The sequence below is a fragment of the Telopea speciosissima genome, chromosome 10 (genome assembly GCF_018873765.1).
Source record: "Telopea speciosissima isolate NSW1024214 ecotype Mountain lineage chromosome 10, Tspe_v1, whole genome shotgun sequence".
NCBI lineage: Eukaryota > Viridiplantae > Streptophyta > Magnoliopsida > Proteales > Proteaceae > Telopea > Telopea speciosissima.
In genome coordinates, this window is record NC_057925.1 from 53199227 (window position 1) to 53214962 (window position 15736).

The following is a 15736-nucleotide window of genomic DNA, read 5'->3' on the forward strand; positions in this document are numbered from 1 at the left end:
GTTCGGGTGGCCTGGGCTGAGCCCGTTCAAAAGAACCCCCCCCCTCTTTTTTTCTTCTTTTAAGCTATGTTTGGTTGTCAATAAATGAAAAGAAACATAGTAAGACAAAAATAATGATGACACAATGATTGATTTATGTGTCTCTCTCTCTCCTCAAATTCCAAAAAAAAAAAAAAAAAAATTTCTTTTCTTTTCTATTTATTTCTTGCCTACCAAACATTGCCTTAGTATCTAGATTCTGTCGAGTTACACCTCGGACGTCTCGGAATAACCAAATTGGGATGGGACTAACCAATTGGGTCGGGTCAAACTCTTGAGCGGAACCTATTCCGATCAAGTTGAGCCTGACAGTTGGTCTGACCTGGCCAGATCCAGGGTTCAAAACCCTAACTCACATATAGAGGAAGAAGAAGAAATTGAGAGAGAGAGAGAGTCTCTCCTCTTTACTATTTTATTTGTAGATTTGAGATTGTTAAAGCCTTGTATCACTCAACTTGCCAAGTTGTGTGATCCTTCCCAGTTATCCCTATCTTTATTTTTCAGATAAAAACTACTTATAAGGATAGTATTAAGTATATATAACTTACAATATCTCATAATGGACTTACAGGCATGAAAATAATTATTGTCACTACTCTAGTCCATTGAAACAGTTTTATATAAAGAATCTTAATCATTGATTGGATGTAAATGTATTTTCAAAACCTTTTAAACATAATTATTAATAAATAATAATATTTTATATTTTTATAAACTATTTACAAAATATGCTATCGAGCTCGAAATATTTGTCCAATCTCATCAAATATCTCTCTCAAGAAATTCACCATTTACAACAAGTGGATTTTTTTACTTAGAATATCTTTCATTTACAGACAAACATCACGAATCCAGAGCAATAATACATAGCCAATAAGAAGGCGTCCACCGTTAATACACCAAAACACATAACATTTATGAAATGATAAGGACCTCTCAGATCTAAGGACCAATCGTAAACCATTAATGAGATTCTTGGTCTTAGTACACATGACAGTTATCCATTCAAGATTCTCATTCAATCATGTTCGATATACGTAAGTATGAACACTCATATTTGTGTCTGGAATCTCCATTCTCAATAAATTATAATGTGACAAGCATATATATGAAAAGAGTGAACAGTTTTGTCCTTCGTTGGAAACAATTTAAGAGATAATAACCTTATGTCAGAACAACCATTTGAATCAATGTAAAACAGTTTAATATTTAAACTGATCAAAATTGTTTGTTGCTTTTGAGATGTTAGATATTATCAGAACTGAAGAACTCTCTAATAAGAAATTGATTTGGATGGGCTCACTCTATTCAACTGTACAGGAGTTTAATCTTTATACAGAAACACAATTCTTGGCCTCCAAGAATTACAGATAAGGGAAAGAACAGGCTAAGGAAATACATTAGCTTTAAAGTGGAAACTAATCAAACTCAACCTCTTAAGACATAGGGTTCCATATCCACACAGGCAATATGGCTCAATAGATATTGTAAGATCCTTGCATTCATTTGCTGTTGGAGCCAAATGAACTGGGTTCCTGATTAATCTTGTTACTGTTCTCTCTTCTGACTGTGATCCTTCTGGATATAATCCAAAGAACTAGCACAGTTAACAAAGAAAAACACCCCAAGCATGTTCCCAGAATTACCAAAAGGCGTTTCACATTAATGGTGCTCTTGCTGGATGCAGGACTAATGGTGGTTCCCCCAGTTTGATTGTGGCAAAGCCAGTTCACGGCTTGACCACACAACCCTGGATTCCCAACAAAACTGGACATGGGGAAAGTATCAAACTGACCTCCCACTGGTATAGGCCCTTCAAGATTGTTATATGCAACACTGAACCGAGACAAGAAACTGAGCTGAACCAGCGACGAAGGGATCTCACCGGTAAGGTTGTTCTGTGAAAGATCAAGTATTTCCAAGTTGGTGAGATTGGATAGCTGGTCAGGAATCACGCCAGAGAACTTGTTGAGGCTGAGGTCTAGCACATGAAGGTGCTGCAACTGGCCGATCTCTGGAGGAATGCTGCCATTAATGCTGTTGTTTCTCAGGTATAATGCAGGGGGTAAGCTGGAGAGCTGATTGTACATTTGCCCACCAATACTTTGGACAATGACAGAGATGGGTATCTCAAGATTAACCTGATCCAATGGAGCTGATGAGTCCAGCTTAGGCAGCCCTGTGAGCTGCAGAGGCAATTCTCCTGTAAGATTGTTATTAGACAAGTCCATATAGAAGAGTTTGGGTAGTGTTCCCAACCACCCAGGGATTGAACCTGTGAACTGATTTCCAGACAAATCCAAGACCTCCAGGTTCTTTAGATTAAGTAACCAGGTGGGCACTTGGCCAGTGAGCTGACAACCACCAATAGCCAGAAGCCGGATATTTTGGAATCCGTTTATGTCGACATCGACGGGAATCGGTTCTCCATTGAAGTTCACGGAGAGGAGAAGCTTGGTGAGGTTCTTGCTATGCATCAGAATCTGAAACGCTCCAGTGATGTTGATCAGCCGATTGACAGAAATTGCAAGGTAAGATAGGTTCCTTAATGCAAGTATTCCGGGCTGGATTTGTCCCTCAAGATTGTTCTTTGTGAGTCGGATTGCAGTTAAGGACAGACAGGAGTATAGGCTCATTGGCAGATTACCAGAAAAGTTGTTTGCACCCAAGTCCAGAATGTTCAATTGCACGAGTTTGGAGAAATCAATGGCGGATAATTTCCCTTCAAATTCGTTTAGCCTTAGACTCAGGATCCGGAGATTGGTACAATTCGTCAAGGATGGAGGCAGAGGACCACTGAGGAAGTTGTTGCAGAGGGCCAGCTCTTCCAAATTAGTCAGCTTCCCAATGTCCCGAGGGAGTTGTCCTGTTAATTCATTGAAGGAAAGGTTAACAATGGCGAGATTAACGAGGCGAATGATCTGAGCAGCTCCATCTATGTTTCCTGATAAGTTGTTGAAGGGAATGGAAAGCTGTTGCAGCGAAACTACATCATAGATGTCATTGGGTAAGGGTCCTATAAGTTGGTTCCAACCTGCTTTGAACACCTCCAGCTTCGAACACTTACCAAGTCCCGAAGGAATTTCGTGGCTGAATTCATTGAGGGAGAAATCCAAGTACTTAAGCATAGTGTAATTCTGGCATATTAAAGAAGGAATGAGGCCGGTGAAGCTATTGTTGCTGATGTCCAATGTCGAAAGATGTGAAGCTTGTCCGAGGAATGATGACTGAAAGTCTCCGGTGAAGAGATTTGATGATAAATCAAGAAATTGCAGAGACAGGGAGCGGTTGGGTAATGCAGAAGCAGGTAATTCACCGGAGAGTCTGTTGAAGCTCAAATCGAGAGTCTGCAGGAGATCAAAAGACGAAAAGAAGGAAGATGGAAGGGGCCCAGATAGGGAATTATGAGAGAGATTGAGGTAAGAGAGGTGGGTGAGGTTAGCAAGAGATGGAGAGATTGGTCCTCTGAGGCCTTTGGAGGGAAGTGATAGAGTGGTGACCCAACCGACATCGCAATTAACGCCTTCCCAAAGACAACAATCCGAGGAAGAAGAAGAAGACCAATTCAGAGGAGTTGAGAGGTTGTGGGAGAAAGACAACAGAGACACTCTATCGAGCTCCTGGCAGGCATGGTGGGGTGTGGGTAAGCAAAAGAAGAACAGAAAACAGAGCAAAACGAAAAGGGTCGTCGCTGGATTGAGTGCAAACTTGTCGTGTCTCGAAGTATACAGCCGTAGAAGCATGACTCTGTCTCTGTCTTGTGTTGCACACGGCCAGCCGAAGCAGCAACAGCAGGTTTTCTGTTAGTAAAGACGTTTATTTGAACTGGGCTAATAGGGCGGAACATGAGAGAAGAGCATCTGGTGGTGGTGGAGGCGGAGGTGGTGAAGGAACAAACAATGGTGGGGTGTAAGTAATGGTGTGAGCAGAGAGAAGGAGAGAGAGAGAGAGAGAGAGGGATGGATAAGTACAAGCGGTGGTTGGAATTGAGAAAAAGGAATGGAGACGTTGAGTTGTTGACGTGAGAAAAAAACATATTCACAGGATGGAGACATGGGGTTGGCAGTTGACCACACGGACGAGGGTTCTGAAATCCAATTTCTCTGATTCTCAGCGAAAGCATTAATTTTGTGTGTGTGCCGAGCACAACTTTTTCTCTCCCAATCATCATTAATTAATAATTAATCTAATTAGTAGAAACCACAGAGACAGCGAGTTTTTTATTCGCTCCAGCACTGGTGGCGCTGTTGTGCGCATCATGTGGTGCAGCAGCGGTCATCTGTGCACACATGTCACATGATGTTACAGCAGCACTGCAGCGCACAGTAGCGGATAAAAATCCTCAAGGGAGAGAGTTAGTTGATGAAGCAACACAGAGAGAAAGAGATATTTGAAGAAACAACAAGGAGAGGGAGAGGGAGAGGGGGAGAGAGAGAATTGAAGAAGCAAATGCTTGGATTTTTGCAAAGGAATCATCTCTAGCGCTCCAGTCCCTCCAGTTAATCTGATGGCTGAAGGAACTTGGGGTGCGTGCCCGGATGCTCCTTAGTCGTTGAATGTGCACCGAAAGGGCTGGCGGGCTAGAAAGAAAGAATCTGGTTTTGAATTTTTCTCTTCGCCAATTATCAAAGAATGGACAACCAGAACAAAAGATATGATAATCCTATGAAATGATGTCATGGTAGAATTACTTGTAATCGAATTTACAAAACTATCTATCTAAAATTTGATTTTGTTTTTGGGGGTGGCTATGACACAAGTCGACGAGAAGGTAGCTAGGTTAGGGAGGGTCACTGATCCAACTCAAAAAAGAAGTGGAAATGGTAACAGGATTGAAAATGAAGAAAAATACAGGATAATATGGGTCAGAATCTTTGAGATGATCATTTAACTTTGAGTCTCTTAGGACTGATTCAACTCAAGTGTGAGATTCCACTCGAGGACATTAAACTCAAGATGGGGAAGGTTAAAGAGAATCACTTAACTCTAGGTCTCTTGAGAACACACAACTCAAGTGTGAGACCCATTCACACTAGAGGACATCAAAATCACAATTGGGGTTCACAATGATACACCCACTAGTTCAAAAATACATATTATTAACTCTATTTCAATCCAAAAGATACATGTATTGGAAAAACTTTCCTACACTGTCAAAGTGTAAATTCCCTCTCACATAGGTTTTTATTATTGTTTCTCTCTCCTACTCTGAATAAGTGGGTCTCATGTAAATGATACTAGTTTTTGGTGTGGTGTGTAGATTCCTTCTTGCATTGACAGCGTAGAAAACCCACTCCCTACCTATATATATGGGAGGGGAAAAGAGTCGTTATAACTGTTGGAATATAGTATTAGAACGTCTTAGAAAGAATACATTTGGAAGGAAACAAAAAAGTCAATGATTGAAAAAGACATTGGTAAAGAAGGAGAAAGTAAAGTGGGCACTGAGAGGATTAGGCTTAATTGAAGAGGGGAGAGCAATATGAAGGTCCTTCACCCAGAGTTCAATCCTCTGCAACACATTGAGAGGATTAGGCTTAATTGAAGCTGAAAGAAGTTTGGTGCTCCAACACGGTGCTACCTGGACTTCTTCCAACTCTATCCCGTTCACCTTGACCTTTTGAAGTGATGAAATATTTTTTGCAGATTTTGGATCAATCCAAAGACATTTTGTTCAAACTTCTGACGGATCTATCCCCCTTCTCTTAACTTGGTTTAGATCTTTAGCAAAACATACTACTACTACCAATGTACCCTGTGTCGTCGAACACTGTACAAATTTGCCATCTTATTAATATATGATTTTTTGTTCTCATAAAAAGCAAAAAAGTAAAATGGGCACTCATCGTCATGACTACATCATATCAGTCATCATTGTTTTAGATAATTTTGTAATACTCACTTTTATTTTGAATAATTAATTAAGGGTTGATGTTCTTTTTGCCGCAATGCATCCTGTGCCCAAACATATGGGTTGGGTATTCCTGCTATTCAGGGGGTAGGGTGATCATTTTGCCCATTCCCATGTGTCTGGGTGCAGCCTACACCCCCGGCACAAAGAACATTTGGCCTTTAATTAAACAAACAATTGGGTGGGTAATTTAATAAACCCAAACTCATTTTTAAGAAATCTTATAATTAATCAGTTATTTACACTGACCCTTCTCCCTCAGTCCTGTCTGCATGGACTTTCACACTATTATTATGTAAAGTCAAAAATCCGCTAGCCCAACGACCCGTGGGTGTCTTTTGAGCTCATATCCACAGTGGCCCTTGGAAGTTTTTGGAGAATAATGGCCCTTGGAAGTTGGAAAGGTCAATATCAACTTTGTCTTGAAATCATGGCCACCAGGAAAATAATTAATTAATAGAGAATCTTTTGGAATCATAGATTCAACTTTCCAAAAATCTAAAGAGGAAACAAAAAAATTAAAAGAGGGAATTTAGAGTTGTATGCTTACTATCTAACCCGCACGTACGATTAGTATTTAATTCTGATGCTAGTAGTCAATGCGACTTTTCAACAGACGCTGCGAGCTTATATTAGACTAGGGGCAAGAGATCGCTATCTAGTCGAGCACCTGCATGAGTGTGGGAGTCAATAAAAACGCGTGCAAGAGCATTTGGCTGAACATGACTTTTCAGTTTAATAGGAGTTGAACGATAATTTTGTGTAATCCTGTATGTAGGTATATGAACCAAACGATCGATTAACATTCTTTTTCCCATTAAACTGGGCACTACTTGCTCCAAAATCTACTAACACAAGTGACTATCTTAGGACCCTTCATACCAAATCAATCAATGCCTATAGGTAATACATGAACACAGGTATGTATGCACAAATAGGTGGGCTCATGGGTTCATGTTATAGAGGGTGTCATACTCATCTCACTAATCAATTTTCAACTCAATATAAGTATATAATGTAGGTCAACTCATAGGTTAAAAATTTTTAAAAAAAATTTACAAGAATGTGATAAGCTTCTAATATGTATTAATGGAGGTTAGTGACAGTTTGTAATTTTCTAGAAACAATAGAAAAGGGTGTCTAATTTCTATTGAAAATTGATCAATGAGATGGGTGAAGAACCCTACATGATATGGATGAACCCAAATGTCAATCAATTGGTTGTCAAGTTGAAAGTTGTAAATTTGCAAAATTCAACAATCCTTGTGAATGTTATTAGCCGAAAATAATAATGTTTTTAGGGTACCAATAAATAACAAGGGAAAAAGGAGTCCGTTCGAGAGTGTGGCTGTTGCGCCCAGAGACAAGATGGGGTAAAATGACCACCACACCCAAATGAAAGGCGAAAATCCTATCCCTGTTGATGCTTCTGCAGATGGTCCCATTGGTCCCCGTGTTGGCGAAGGAGCCATGCTTTCGGACAGAGAACGTATTCCCTAACAACATAAGCCAAAAAAAAAGAACGCTGTCCGATAGCGCCTCCTATGCCCTTTCACATGGGGCAGTGAAATTACCATCATGACCCTCCCCTTGGATGTCTGTGCATGCGCTCCCACTGGTCCCCATACTGGCACAGAGGCCACGCAGCCTGGCGGCAAACTCCTTCTCTAATAATAATTAATAATGTTAGTAGTAACATTAGTAGAAGGCGGTCCTTGGTGCTACAGTAAGCTTGCTTTGTTGTGACCAAGTGGTCATAGGTTGAGTCTGAAAATAGAGTAACATTAGCAAAGTATGACAGGACATAAAACCTTTTCTCTCTCCATGTCACATTCAAAACGAGGGAAAAGGCATCATACAAAAAGTGTTTTGGTTGATTCCAAGGTTGCATTTGGTATGAATTTTTAGAATGCATTCTAAGTCAATTTTGTATTCTGAAATGATAAAATAGTTGTTTTTATCATTTGAAAATACAAAATAAACTTAGAATGCATTCCAAGAATGCATACCAAACGCAGCCCACGTTTTGCATTTCATATTCATTAAAGTACCGCTTGATTCTCTTTCCTCACTCCTGAAGTTGCCATATAAAGTTTATCCCTTTTTAAACTTATAAAGGATACACTGTCGTACGTATTTTATAAGTGTTAAGTTTGTGGTACAAAAAAAGAAGGGGGAAGGTTCCCTTTGAGTCTCCGACGCCCGTGTACAGTTTCGGGTGTTAGAAGGGGCATTACGAGAATCCTGAAAATAGGGGGTAATTAGGACATTTTAAGGTGGGAGAGGAGGGGAGGTAGGGTGCGCAAGTGCAATTCCACGAAAAAAAAACAAAGAAGGAAAAACTGGCGTTGTAGGGATCTTTTCCCCCCAAAAGAAGGAAAAAGTCATATTCCTTTTCTTATAATCAACTAATTGGCCTATTGACATCAAAGACTCTTGTGGCATTTAGATGGGCCGGCCTTACCACAACTGGGTCCTCCTCTTGCCCCTTACAGGAAGTTGGGCCCACTGAGAAGAATCTGACGTGCAAAGGTGTCTGAGGAAACACAATTGCCCAACATGACCTTCTATATTACTTTGAATCTCTTAATTAATGAAATTTGATTACTATACAAATGACTCTCACCAATCAAGAGAATCCTAAATATAGTAATTCTTCAACCAATTAGAGGACTAATCTTGAAGGGTTGACAAAATCAAAACCTATTTTAGTTTTAATGGGGAAAAAATATGATTAGTTACAAGTATGAGGTTCATCTTTGAATAATAAACCAGAGGTTGCTTTGAGCTTTCCATTTTGAATTATCAATCTTGGAGGGTTAAGAGAGAGATTTACAACAATCCTAAGCTGTCGACAATTGTCGGCAATACAGAAAGACAACTCGCGTATGGCACGTGTGGCATGCTCGAGACCCTTGTGTTGAGGGAAAGAGATGTTGAATCTAACTCTCTATAGTAAACATTGTTTCATAATCCCTTTTGTTCTAATGAGGATAATAGTGTCATTTTACATGTATACTTACAAAATGTGTTTGACAATGACATCTTTTGTTAATGACGTAACGATATATCAATTTCAAATTATTTGAAAATCATTTTATACCTCTTTTGTTAATAACGTAATGATATATCAATTTCAAATTATTTTTATACCTCTTTTGTTAATAATGTAATGATATATCAATTTCAAATTATTTGAAAATCATTTTATACTCCTATATTAAACAACTTTTGGACGAAGACAATGGGCAATTATTCAAATTCTAAATACACCTATATAGGTGTCATTCAGACCCTCCCTTATATTAAAGCTTCGTATACTGCATAACCAGCTTATCTAACTTTTAAATCGTTTTTGTAGAACAAATTAGATTACGTTACCTAGAGTGTCAATTGGCCGGTTCGGTCCATTTTCGATTGGACTGAATCGATTTTGGGTTGATACTAGGTCAAGCCGAAGCCACAACAGTAATGTAAAACAAATTAGATTACATTGTAAGTTATATCTCTTTATCATTGTGTCATTCTCAAGAGCATAGTCTTGCATGCTCTCCGAGTACAAATGAAATGACACGATTTTTCTTTATTGAAAGAAATGTGTTATATAAAAGGGTGAAAATGTAAAACTACAACTTTATTTTCACCAATTGTGGTTAAAAAATTTTCCCATAGATATACATATAGGGGAAAAGGACTGTGTCCAAGAGTGTGGTCCCTACATCCAGGCACAACATGGGGCAAAATGAATTCCCCTCCTGCTCCCTTTCCCCAATGAAAGGCAGAATTCCCTGCCCTGTTTTAAGTAATGTTATATATATATAATTGATGTAAAATTGATAATTTTCTCCTCAACTCGGTCCAGTCCATGCATATCTCCCTTCCCTCACTCCATGATCAGGGCCAAGTAGGGTCAGCCCAGCCCGACCTTGAGGGTGGGTCAGGCCTAAGCCCCGCTAAGGGGACTTAGTGTTGGGCTAGGGTTTTAAAAAGCCCAACCTAATATGACCCTGTTGCAGCCCTAGCTTCTGTGTGTATTCCTGGACAGAGAACACATTCCCTTATATACAACTAAAACCCTAGCTTAAATCTTATAAAAAACAAGGAAAGTAGTTTTTAGTCCCAAAATAAGGGGGCGAAGGTGTCTTTTCATATGACGAGGAGAGAGATAGACTCATGGGAGTGCTGGCGTAGATCGCACTCCTGGACAGAGTTCTTTTTCCCTAAAATCAATTCTTGGGTCGGATCAACAAAAAAATATAAAGGCCCTCTATGTTTAGGGGTTTTATGGGGTGGGATTTTGGGGGGATGGGACCCACATGGTAATGAGATATGGGACCCTAATAAGAAAGTTCACTTTACCATGACTTTTCCATTCCAACACACGTTTTGTTGATCTATGTGCGGGGAATGTTCTCAAGAGTACGCTGGAGAGGTCGGTGGAGAGAGAGAGAGAGAGACAGAGAGAGATGGGGAAGAAGGAAGAAGGGGCAGGGGTGAAGAAGCTGGTGGAGTCCACTATAGACATGGTTCAAAGTAATGGAATTGTATCGGGTGATACGTATTGGTTTTGTTGGTTATCAATATCAATACCATGCCAATATCGTATCGGTAGCACAATACGAACAAGGGATAAATGATCTGAAAACTCATTTTTAAGGAAATTCAGGGGTAATTTTATCTGATACATCCGATCTAGACCGATACCATATTGATATCGTATCGATTTTGCATGTTGCCGATACCCGTTCCGATATCGTGCACTAAAACCATGACTATAAAACACGAAACACACCATGCAGTAATCCCTCTTTTCCCATTTAACCTCTGCTACAAGTGAATAGAGTGGGGGAAAAAAATTTAAAAAAAAAAAAAAAAAAACTCCTTTCCCTCTGTTTTGAGTTCATGATTTGTGAAATTGAACTGTTATGGGAACAATCGAGCAGAGGAAAGCAAAAGGGTAGTTAGATGGTGCTGCCTGAGGTGTCCTGTGTGGTTTTCTGTGTTTGTTTCTGCGTTTCTAGAACATCAGTGGTCCTATGCACTTTGCAGATTCTCGGTAGATTCCGTCTTCCATCACGCTGTCTCGGTCTCTCTCCTCTCTTAGGCCAGAGTAAGGATGTCAAAATGGCACCGAAACCGAATTGGAATCAATCGTTTACGATCGAACCAAACCACATCGTAGAAAAATGATTGGATTTTTATTTTATATGTTCTCTTCGTGCTTCGATTTTGATTTTCATCGCAAAACTACAGTTCTAAACCAAATGAGAAACTGGAAAAATTGAATAAAAACCGATACCTCTTACTTTAATACTAACTCATGCATCAATTGAAATATTGGATTAATTAATAACATATAATTAATTTAATAATAATTATTGCACTAACATGAAACATAAAATAAGTAAAATGTCATGAGTTAACTATATATTACATTTGTTCAAGTATGAATTGAAAATTATGGATGATTTTAAAATGGATTAACAAAATCCTACTTTTTAATAGAAGAAATAGTTTGTTCATCATGTGAGAGTGGAGAAGAAAAAAAAATGAAAAAATAAAGAATAAGAAAGGAAAAGGACGGGTGAAGATGGGAAGTTTTTTATTTTTATCACATAGGCATAGGAAATATGATGAGTGAGAGAGAACGGAAGAGAATGGGGAAACACACGAATATAAAGTCCTTGAAAACCAAGGTTGTCTTCACTACTGTTTTTCAAAACGACAATACACAAACCACATGTAAACCGATTGTGAATCGGATAACGAAAATCGAATAAAAACCGGTAAAACCGGACTGTATGCAAAACGATTCTAATTTTGGCTGATTCCTATCCGGTTCGATTTTAATTTCACCTTATCAAACTGTAAACTACACCGCAACCGAACCGAATAATCAAAATCACACCGTTTGTCACCGTTAGGTCAAAGCCAACCGTATGTGACTGGGATGCGGTGGCGGAGCTTGCAGTGATGGGAAGGGGTTGGTGTATTCGCGGCATCTCCAACTCTTTTCCTTGGATTTTCCGCAAAGTCAAGCAAATTTGGTGGGGTACTTTGGGAGGGAGTGGGGTGGGAGAAATGCAGTACCACGACAGCCGATAAGGAAAATGCAGAGTTCAGCTTCTGTCGACCCAAAATACCATACCTGATGCCCAAACGACCTCAGACCTCATGGGGGTGGAATAGTTCGAAAAAGTGAAACTATCCCAACCCCCTCAAAACCCGGAAAATTATCACCTCAATTTGTCTGCCCGTCAATTTCCTCAATTCCTCTAATAGAGGGAAGTGGATCCCACCCGGACAGTGTGTTCGGGCAAGGGGTAGGGTGGTCATTCCCCCCCCCCCCCCTATTAGATGAAATTGAGGAGCAGACAAATTGAGGGGATAAAGATCCCTCAAAACCCTTCAAACAAACGGCCCCGAAAGAAGGAAAAAGGGAATAATGTTACAACCCAAAGTCCCAAACTTAAAAATCAAGGACCATTTCTAATAAAGTACATTTGTTGGGAAGTGATAAATCTCGCAAAACATAGAACTTAGGATTAAGTTTTCCTTCACCTATGGATAGAAAATCCTTCGTACGGATCTCACAAAATGAAAATATGAAATCCAGGAAATGAGTGGATTCCATCTATGCGGCAGAATCCCAAGAATGGTTCTCGTTCATGAACCTGATCTAGCCTCCTTTGTTCCCAACCCCACCCCCACCCCCACCCCAATGAGAAACTTTTCAATGAAAATACCTACCCCCTCATGGCTCACAACTAATGATTCAACAGGAATTTAAACTCAGAGTGCACTTTGTCACGAGATACAAAAAACCAGTACAAGCTTACCCAAACCACACGGGGAAAGGAAAAAAAAAAAACTAGACAGTAAAAAATCCAACAATAGAGGACGACCTAAAGTGTATCTATGCAAAGAATGCATTATCATTTTTATTTTTTTTTAGAAGAATGCATTATCATCGAACCACACAAACTTCAGCATTTATAGATCCTTCAGAATTGTTTTGTCGTTATAACAAATAAAAAACTCAGACTCAACTCAGCCTTATTCCAATTAAATGAGGTTAACTGCATGAATCTTTTTTTGTACTTATTATTAATCCTAAGTGTCGCATGTCTTTCCTCATCAATTCTCCTAGAATTATTTTAGGTCTACCTCTGCCTCTTTAATGCTTTCATTCTGAGAATTGAACCACCCACTCGTACTAGAACATTCAAAAATCTTTGTTGCACATGTCCATACCTTAGTAAATTCGCATATAATACGTGTATTATATGCGTCCCCGTATTTTTAAACGTATAATACTCCCGTCTCCATATTTTTATATAAAAAAAAATACATTTTTTAATCGATCAAGTATTATACTCGTATAATATGTGTATTATATATATATATATTTTTTTTAAATTTTACCCAAAAGATTAGAATTTAGGGAAACGATTTCACTTTCCCTTTCGTCCCTTTCGATTTGCGTTGAACATCCAACCGTAGCAGGCAACAATAGCCACCCTCCATCTCCAATCATCCTCGCCATCTCCGTTCAACAAAACGGCACTTAAGTCTTGTATTCTCCTCTTGTTTCTCTGGTCTTTGAACTTTGATGGTGGTAGTGAAGCAAATGAATCTGGTGTGATATTGACGAGAACGGCTCAATCTCTATACTATTTTATTCTTGTTTTTCTGTCTCTTGTAGCTAATGTGTACAGTGGAGATCCATATCTAGAACTCTCCCTCTTGTCTTGTGTTGGTTAATTAGTGGGAACTCATCCCACTTCACAAGAACACATCTGGTTAAAAATATATGATTATCTCATTGTAGATAGAAAGAAATGTAATGTTGGAAGAATGATTTAATGATAAGGTAATCAACTTGCTCATCTCATTTTCAGACAATCTACATTCATTTCTTGTAGATTATTGATATTTTGGTATGTTAAATGATAATCTTAGAGATGTTATATAGCATATTATATTATTGTGTTTATTTTAGTTCATAAAATCATGATATTATTTTATTTATTAGGTGGTGAATGCATGTTATATAATGAATATATGTCCGTTTTTTTTAAAGTATTATTGACGTCTATGCCGTATTATACCCGTATTAAACGCGTACTGTATTATTACCATATGCATTTTATGAAACCGTATTTTTGAAAAATATTATTACCATCTAGTCCGTTTAATTGCCGTACGTATCCGTTCCCGTTCAATTGCCGTTCCCGAACTTACTAACTAAGGTCCATACCACCTCAAATAACTTTCTCACTACTTGTCATACATTGGAATTAATCCTAAATTGGCTCTAATTTCTTCATTCCTCGTTTTATCTTTTCAAATTTTACCACTGGTCCACGTCAAAATCCTCATTTGAGCTACACTTTATTTATATGTTATTTCTTTATTGTTCAACTTTCAACTCTATAGCTTATTGTTGGTCGTATAACTATCTCTTTAAATTTTCCTTCAAGATTTAAAGAAATATGTGATCACACAACTCTAGATGCACCCTTCCACTTGATCCACCATATCATGATTCTCAGTGCAACATCGTCCTCTATTTCTTCTTATTTGTTTATGATTGAACCTAAATACTTAAAATTTTCACTTTGGAGCATCATCCTATCATCAATTTTTACCACCCCACTTTCAATCCCATTATATCTTCCAACTTTATTTTAAACCTTAGTTTTTCCCCAATCTATCAATACAATATCATCAACCAAAAAACATACACTAAGAAATCTGATCTTAAATGACTCTAGTCAATTCATCTATGATTAGCACAAACAAATATTGGCTTAAAGTTGATCCTTCTAATCCAACTGTAATTGGAAATTCACCAGTCTGCCCCCACCCCTAACTCTTACAATATTCACTACAACATTATATATATCTTTAACTATGTCAACATATTTACTCGAAACACTTTTCTTCTCTAACACTTCCTAAATTAATTCTCCAAGAACTAACATAAGTTTTTTTCCAACTCAAGAGACCATATGGAGATCTTTCTTACATTCTATAAATCTTCCCATTATGGAAAGACAGTTTTTTACTTTATTTTACACTTTGTAATGGCTGATATTAGATGGAATACTTTTCGAGGGTGATGCATCGGGTAGACTGCCGCTGGACCCAATCGCCTTGAAAACCTAGAAGCAACTGCTATCAGAATAGCTTGGGAGAAAGTTTGGCTAATCAATTGGCTTTTCCTCTGAAATATATCAGTCGGTTTCAGGGTCCAAACGGCTGGAGTGAATATACCTCCATTAGTAAAAGAAAGATAAGAAGGAACCCTAGATTGCAAAAAGGACAAAATGTAGAAGCAGCTAAAGGAATAACAACCCCTTACGGAAGACAGCTCATGACAATTCAACATAATCTGACTTTCAGATAATTCTTGAAGCAGATACTTACGCTGACTTTCATGAGTTTGAAGAAGATACTTGAGCAACAATAACATGCAAGGAATTGCTAAAAGAATGACCGACATGAAATAGACGGTGTTGAAGAACGTCCAGGTGATTTGTTGGGAGCACTTTCACCGTGTCTTGATTTTCTAGAAGCAGCAATCCAGCTATCAACAAATGTATCTTGTAAAGTCTACTCAGAATCAACTTAAAGAAAGAGATTTATGACCACTTGCAGGCTCACTTCAGAAAGCTCCCTTCAAAAAGAGAAATCCATAAGGTCCTTTCTGCACATTCTCGTCAAAACAAAATGAAAGTACATTTTGAGGTAGCACATCCAGGAACTTGTCACAGGTGCAAA

General features: G+C 38.5%; 1 protein-coding gene across 1 annotated transcript; it reads right to left on the reverse strand.

Annotated features, from left to right (window-relative positions):
* Window positions 1–1541: 1541 nt before the first annotated feature.
* Window positions 1542–3844, reverse strand: LOC122643733 (receptor-like protein 2). The gene has a single exon (XM_043837322.1). The coding sequence runs from the start codon at window positions 3780–3782 to the stop codon at window positions 1542–1544; it is 2241 nt and encodes a 746-aa protein (XP_043693257.1). The 5' UTR covers window positions 3783–3844.
* Between the last annotated feature and the right edge of the window lie 11892 nt (window positions 3845–15736).